General features: G+C 38.4%; 1 protein-coding gene across 1 annotated transcript in view; it reads right to left on the reverse strand.

The window, feature by feature from the left end:
- LOC111583740 (dachshund homolog 2-like) overlaps window positions 1-2,423 on the reverse strand; it is a 79,048-nt gene extending 76,625 nt beyond the window's left edge. The window contains exon 1 of the mRNA XM_055007929.1: window positions 1,664-2,423. Within this exon, the coding sequence (XP_054863904.1) occupies window positions 1,664-2,292 (629 nt within the window). The 5' untranslated portion in view covers window positions 2,293-2,423. The remainder of the gene's footprint in view (window positions 1-1,663) is intronic.
- Between the last annotated feature and the right edge of the window lie 4,839 nt (window positions 2,424-7,262).

Raw genomic sequence — 7,262 nt, forward strand, 5'->3', positions numbered from 1 at the left:
AGACCAACGACAGCATCATGAAGTCAGAAAAATCAGAGGATCTGAAGCAGAAATGACATTTAGTGCTTTAAACAGACTTTAAAACCCTGCTTTCTGCTCAGTTTTACTTTAAAACCAGCTCAGGTAAATGTGTTTATTTACAGAAAAATGAAGAAATAAACTCATTCTATGAATCTAAAGTCACTCCGGACAATACAGACGGCGAGAAAAAAGCGAAACATCCCAGAATATGAAGCAAAGATGAGTTATTTTTTCTCTTCATAGAGGAACAGAAATGAAAGAAAAACAAACGTAGTCAGATGTGAGGAGCAGTGGGACACAATTTGTTCTTTTAAAACACGTTGAAATCTGCTGTGTTGAGGCCTAAATAAAGCCATTTACTACGTTCTTATGCTTGTTTTAAATTAAATCCTTTCATCACTAAAATAAACGTTCACAAACCCATCTGGAGGATAAAATACAAAAAGCTTGTTCACAACTGGAAAATGAAGGAAAAACGACATTTCAGTCCAGACCAAGGACTTAATGAACATTTTGGTGGAAATCCATGAATAAAAATAGAATTAGATCATTTCTGAATCTGTTTCTGCTGCAGAATAAAAAAAAATGTTTGGAGGAAAATTTAAATGTTTCTGCAAAAAATGTCACATTTAAAGAGTGTTTTACTACAGAAGCAGCAGGTTTAACAGAGACAGGTGAGTCTGCAGGTAAACCTACAACACACACACACACACACACACACACACACTGAGGGTCTGTTTACACACAAACACATCACCTTTCACACACAAGAAACAAAAACACACAAAACCTGCAGCTTCGACTGCAGTCGCTGTTTTTAGTCCACTAAAACACACAAATATTAAAAAAAAACACACATCAAAAACACACACACACACACACTAAACACACACATTAAGCACACACACAGTCGATACAGTAAAAAGCATCATTTTCAGCTCCGGAGTAAAAGAAGGAAAAGTGCTGATAAGAGAACAGGATGACAACCATTATTCACACACACACAACAACAACACACACACTGCAGATCTGAGTGGATTTAAATGTTTTTTAAAAAAGCTGCAACCAAATTTCTCCAAAATATCCTAAAAATTTGTCCAAGCTGACTAAACGTTTGTCCAAATTTGTCCAGAATTACTCACAATGTGTCCAAAATGACTAAAAATGTATCTAACATGAGGAGTGTCTAAAAAGAGGAGTCTTCAAGAAAATGTACTTATTGGAAAATTATTTCAAGTTTTCCCTGAAACAGATTTGTCCAAAATGATTGTTATGGTCTAAAATGACAAAAATCGTGTAAAATGACCAAAAAAAAAAAACTCTGAAACGACTCAAATGAAGAGTTTTCCTTCAACCAAATTTGTCCAAAAGGAACCAATAACAAAAAAACTGCAGCTCAAAGTTCCTCAAACACTGAAAACCTGCAGATAAAGAACAAAAACTGGAATCTGGAAGAGAAAAAAGTCTCAAACGCAGCAGAACGTGTTTGGAAAAGTCGCGGAGGAAACGTGGAGCTCAGAGACGCAGCTGAGGAGAGTTAACTGGTTCTTTCAGCTGATTAGGAGGTAAATACGAAGGTAAATACGGAGGTAAATAAACAGGTAAATAAGCAGGTAAATAAGGAGAATAAAGCCCCACCGACCTGGCGCTGGTGCAGTCCTGGTACAGCGTCTCGAAGTCCTTCCTGGAGATGAGCTTGCAGCGGTTCACTCCGGGCTGGATGGCTCCGAGCCCCCGCAGGACGCGGACCTGCTCCACGGTGCAGACCACCGGGCTGATGTCCAGCCGCTTCAGCTTGGTGTAGACGGTGTGCAGCCCCCCCACCAGGTGCTTCAGGAAGAGGTCGAACACCTGCGGCAGGCAGATGAGCTCCTGGCCGTCCACGCTGAAGCTGGCCACCTTCACTCCGTGCACCTCCACCAGCCTGCACTCGCTGCACAGCCCCGGGCCGGACTGCGCCAGGCCGGGGGAGCCGGGGGTCAGGCCGGCCGAGCTCAGCGAGCCGAGCCCGGAGAGAGCTCCGAGGGCAGCGCCGCCTCCTCCGCCGTTCCCCAGACCGGTCAGCGCGCCCCCCGGGCCGGGCAGGAAGGCGCCGAGCATGCTACCGGTGAGCCGTGGGGACGGGGACAGGGAGTGGGAGTGGGAGTTGGTGTGCGCCGGGCTGGAGGTGCCGGTGGAGGAGGAGGCGTCCGGAGCCGAGCGGTAGAGCGCGACCGGAGTTGGGGCGCCTGATCCCGGCGACAGGAGCGGAGGGGAGCCGGGGAGCGACATGGAGCACCGGAGCAGAGTTCAGGGAACACGGAGCCGCTTCTCTCCTGCTTTCTGCAATTTCTCCTCTCCCACTCCGCGTGTCCGTGCGTGGGTCCGGACTGTCCGGTCTGTGCGTAAAGCGGACTGGAGCGGACTCCAGGTCAGAGCGGCGCCGCCTCCTTTACGCACGACAGACGGGCCAACGGGCCAATCAGAGGCGGAGGAAGGGAGAGCCGAGGAGCTCATTGGTGTAGGGAGACTTTAACACACCCTCTGAAGTGTGAGCGTGCGTGTGCGTGTGGGAGGGTATCGGTCACATCTCTCTCTGCTGTTTCATAAACTTTCTCACGAGTCGCTTGAATCTCCAACGGGAAGTTTTTATTTTTCTTCTTCTACAGTTTTTTTCTTCAGTCTCTCAGCCAATTAACGTGCGTGTGCGCGCACATGTGTCCAGTTGTGGCTCACATGCGAGCTCTGGTGGCGGGAAGGACGCACGAACAGACCGGAGACGAGAGATGGACGAAGAAGAAGCAGCTGGTTCCTCATCTACAGGAACTTTAGTTCATCAAGTTTTTAATTAAGACTGTGAAGATTTACAGAGTTCCAGGTCCTCAAATTAGATAGAAGTGGATCGAGATTTACACTGATGAAGTTCTGAGGATCAGAAATGATGGGAAAAGTCCTTTTTAAAAAGTCCTCAGAAATTCATCAGTCCAGCAGATAGAACCATGACATTTAGGAGGAAAAACATCTGAGTTCTGATAAAAACTGCAACTAAAATAACAAAACAAGCTGGAAAATCACCAAAAAATGACCAAAATTACCACAAAAAGACACAAAATCACTCCAAAAGAGCCAAAACTACCCTGAAAGATTCTAATATGTCAGGACAAACACCCAAAATCACCACAAAAGGACCAAAATTACCACAAAACAGGAAAAATTACCCCAAAGAGAGTCAAAATTCCCCTGCAGCGTTCAAATATGACAGCAAAAACTTGCAAAATTACCACAAAAACAGCCTAATTTGCCTCAAAAATGAACCAAAACTTCCACAAAACAGGTGAAACTGCAACAAAACGTCAAATCTGGCACAAAAAAAATCTACCAAATAGAACCAAAGTTCCTTCATGACCTCCTCAGAACATCTGGTTCTTCATCTCCAGTAACTTTATCAAAGATCAGAGTTCTACCTTCAGACTGGAAATATTTCCAGAGTTCCATAGAGGTGGATCCAGATTTATCACTTTTTAATGGACTTTTTCCATCGTTTCTGAGCCTCAGAACTTCATCAGGATAAATCTAGATCATCCTCTCTGGACTTGAAGGTCTGAAACTCTAAATATTCACAGTTTGAAGGTAAAACTTGATGAAATAAAGTGGAGTCTGAAGGTTCTGATGAGAAAAGGTGTAGAAGAAGAGGAGGAACGAGTGAAAGAGGTTCAAGAGGAGGAAAATAATGAAAGCTAAACGACTCCTGGTGATGATTTCTATGACAATAGGAGAAGAAGAAGAGGAGGATTAGGAGATCAGAGGATCCAGGCTGGATGTTTAAATGGGATTGAGGGTGTGGATTACAGATAGACGCCTCCTATAATCCATGTAATCCCATTACTCTGAGAAAGCCTGAATGAATGAATGAATGAATGAATGAAAGGAGGAAGAAGGAAAGACTTGAAATGAGGAGAATCTCAGATGTTCTCCAGCTTCGTGTTGGTTTAGATCCACAAATCCTCCTTTAACCCTCTCAGCTCTTTGTCTGGTTTTAGGATTCTTTATCAGTTTAAATTCAATTAAAAGTCCTGAAGCTCCTGGAAACACAACCAAGAGTTTATGAATATTTGGGGATATTTTATTCTTTTTGGGGGAATGTTTTGAGGCATTTTTAGTATTTTCTGTCTTTTTTTGTAGATTTTTTTTAAAATCCTTTTTTGGACATTTTGTTAATCATTTTGGAGATATTTATTTTCTGACATTTTATTTATAATTTGTCAAACAAAAAATTAAATTATATATAATTTATTGTAGTAATTTATTTTTTATTCATAATTTTGGAAATATTTTTAAAAATTGATAGATTTTTTTCATATTTTGAAATTTTTTTGGACACTTTCAGTACTTTCTTTTTTATGTTGAATTTTTCTGTTATTTTATCATTTTTATATAGTTTTCTTGCATTTTTGAACATTTTATTAATATATTTTGAACATTTTGTTAATCACTGTGGTAATATCTAGTTTTCTGACATTTTATTAATAATATGTTTAAAACAAAAACATTTAATGTTTTTTTAGGAATGCAATTATTTTATTTAATATTTTGGAAATATTTTTTAAAAATGTTTGATTTTCCAATATATTTTTAAGAATATTTTTTGGACACCTTTACTTCTTTCTTTGTTTCTTGTTAAATTTTTTCAGTTTTTTACCAGATTTTTTTGTTTTTTTTGTTTTATTGGGGGGTTTTTTTGCAAATTCCTTGCATTTTTGAAGCATTTTAGTAACATGTTTTGAACATTTCATTAATCATTTTGGAGATATGTATTTTAGGACATTTTATTCATAAAAAGTTGAAAAAAATTGTAACATTTAATTTATTTTAAGGAATTATTTTTGAAAATGTTTTATTTATAATTTTGGAAATATTTTAATAATTGATGGAGTAGTTTTGTCTTTTTTGTTGATTTTTTCATTTTTTTCACCTTTTTTTATTTTCTTGCATTTACATAAATTAATAACATGCATTAAGCATGTTATTAATTTATTCATAATTTGAGATGCGTATTTTTCTGGCATTTTATTAGTAATTTGTAAAAAAAATTACATTTAATTTATTTTTAGGAATATTTTTTACTTTTTATATTAATGTTCAAAACATTTTTAAATTCTTTGATTTTTACATCTTCTTTTTTTATTATTTATTTTTATGAATATTTTTCAGACAGTTCTTTCTTTTTTGCTGATTTTCTGTTTCTTTCGGGGGGGGTTTTAAAATATTTTTTAAAATTGTTTGATTTTTAAAAATACTTTTTGGACATTTTGAGTTTTTTCTTTCTTTTTTGTTTACGTTGTCAGTTTTTTATTATCTTTTTTGTACATTTTATTAATATGTTCTGAACCTTTTGTTAATCATTTTGGAGATTTTTTTTCTAACATTTTATTAATAATTTGTAAAGAAAATAAACAAATTAAATTTTATTTTTAGGATTTTTTTTAAAATGTTTTATTCATAAATTTAGAAATATTTTAAAAATTGATAGATTTTTAAACATTTTTATGAACACTTTTTCTTTGTTTCTTGTTGACTTTTTCATTTTCTTTTTTACAATTTCTTTATGGTAGTTTTGTGTCGCATTTCGGTCATTTTATGGCTCTTTCTGTCCGTTTCGCACCTTAATTTTGGTTGTTTTGTGTGTCATTTTGGTCATTTTGTGTCTCTTTATGGTCAGATTTTGTCTCAGTTGTGACATTCTTTGGCTGAGGAGCATTGTGGGAGTCCAGTTAGCATTGGGCACCAAGACAAAGACTACTGTGGGAAGGCGGAGGTGAAGGAGGAACTGTGGGGCTGCAACCGAGGATAGAAAAGCGACGACAGAGTATGAAATGGAGCTTTAACGGAGAACGTCCGAGGGACACGAGGGCAATAATTAGTCTCTGAGGACTAATAATGATCAGACTGAAGCCGGACTCAGAGAAAGACAGAGAGAGATGAGCTCTTAGTGGAGGTGAATCTCTCTCAGTGGGGATATAACGACCGGCATGAACTTGGCGTCGGACTTTGGGATGTGGAGGAAGAGGAGGAAGACGAAGGAAGAGCAACAGAAGGTGACAGGAGAGAGGGCGAAGACAAAAGTGGAAATACTTGTCTGTAAATCGCTGCTCGTCCCCGGAGGAGGCGGAGGAAGAGTCCGATGTTCCCACTAAATCCCATTCTGGCCTTATGTCGGCCCATTGAGTAACTCGTGTCGCTGCCGTTTGTCTCTGTGGAGGGAAAAGAAAAGACTCACCGCCACCTTCACACTGACGTCACGCTGCTACGGGCCAATCAGAGGCGAGGACCGCCGAGTTTCCTGCAAACAGAAGATTCAATCAGTATCACAGCAAATCCAAGAATACATCCCAGAATACAACTGAGCTGCTCCATAATCTACTCCTAGAACCAGTAAAGTCCACGTCCAGTTTGGTTTTTTGTCCTTTCTTTAGTCCCAGTCTGATACCATGTCACCTGATGTAGTTTGGAGATGTTTACTGCCTCATTTGGGTTGTTTTGCATCAAATTTTGGTCATTTTAAGTCTTTTTATGTCCATTTATTGCCTTAAATGCCCCACATCGCCTGTTTTGTGTGTCATTTTGATCATTTTGCATAAAATTTTGGTCATTTTATGTCATTTTATGTCTACTTATGTCCCTTTATGTCTGTTTAGCTCCTTAATTTGATCATTTTAATCATTTTTTGTCACATTTTGGTCATTTTATGTCTTTTTGTATGCGTTTAGTGCCTTGATTTGGTTGTTTTGTCATTTTGGTCGTTTTGTTTCACAGTTTGGTCATTTTATGTGTCTCTTTATGTCTGTTTAGCTCCTTAATTTGGTCATTTTGATCATTTTGTGTCTCTTTATGGTAGTTTTGTGTCATATTTTGGTCATTTTATGTCTTTCTATGGCTGCATGTCTTTTTATGGCCTTAATGTGGTTGTTTTGTGTGTCATTTTGATCATTTTGTGTCTCTTTATGTCTGTTTAGCACCTTAATTTGGTTGTTTTGTGTGTCATTCTGAGCATTTTGTGTCTCTTTCTGATAGTTTTATGTGTCTTTATTTCCATTTAGTGCCTTAATTTGGTTGTTTTGTGTGTCATTTTGATCATTTTGTGTCTCTTTATGGTCAGATTTTGTCTCAGTTGTGACGTTCTATAGCTAAGAAACATTGTGGGGGTTTATCAGCAACGGGCACCAAGACAAAGACTAGTGTGGACGTTAATGACCTCCGACCAG

This window comes from Amphiprion ocellaris, chromosome 23 (assembly GCF_022539595.1).
Source record: "Amphiprion ocellaris isolate individual 3 ecotype Okinawa chromosome 23, ASM2253959v1, whole genome shotgun sequence".
Classification (NCBI taxonomy): domain Eukaryota; kingdom Metazoa; phylum Chordata; class Actinopteri; family Pomacentridae; genus Amphiprion; species Amphiprion ocellaris.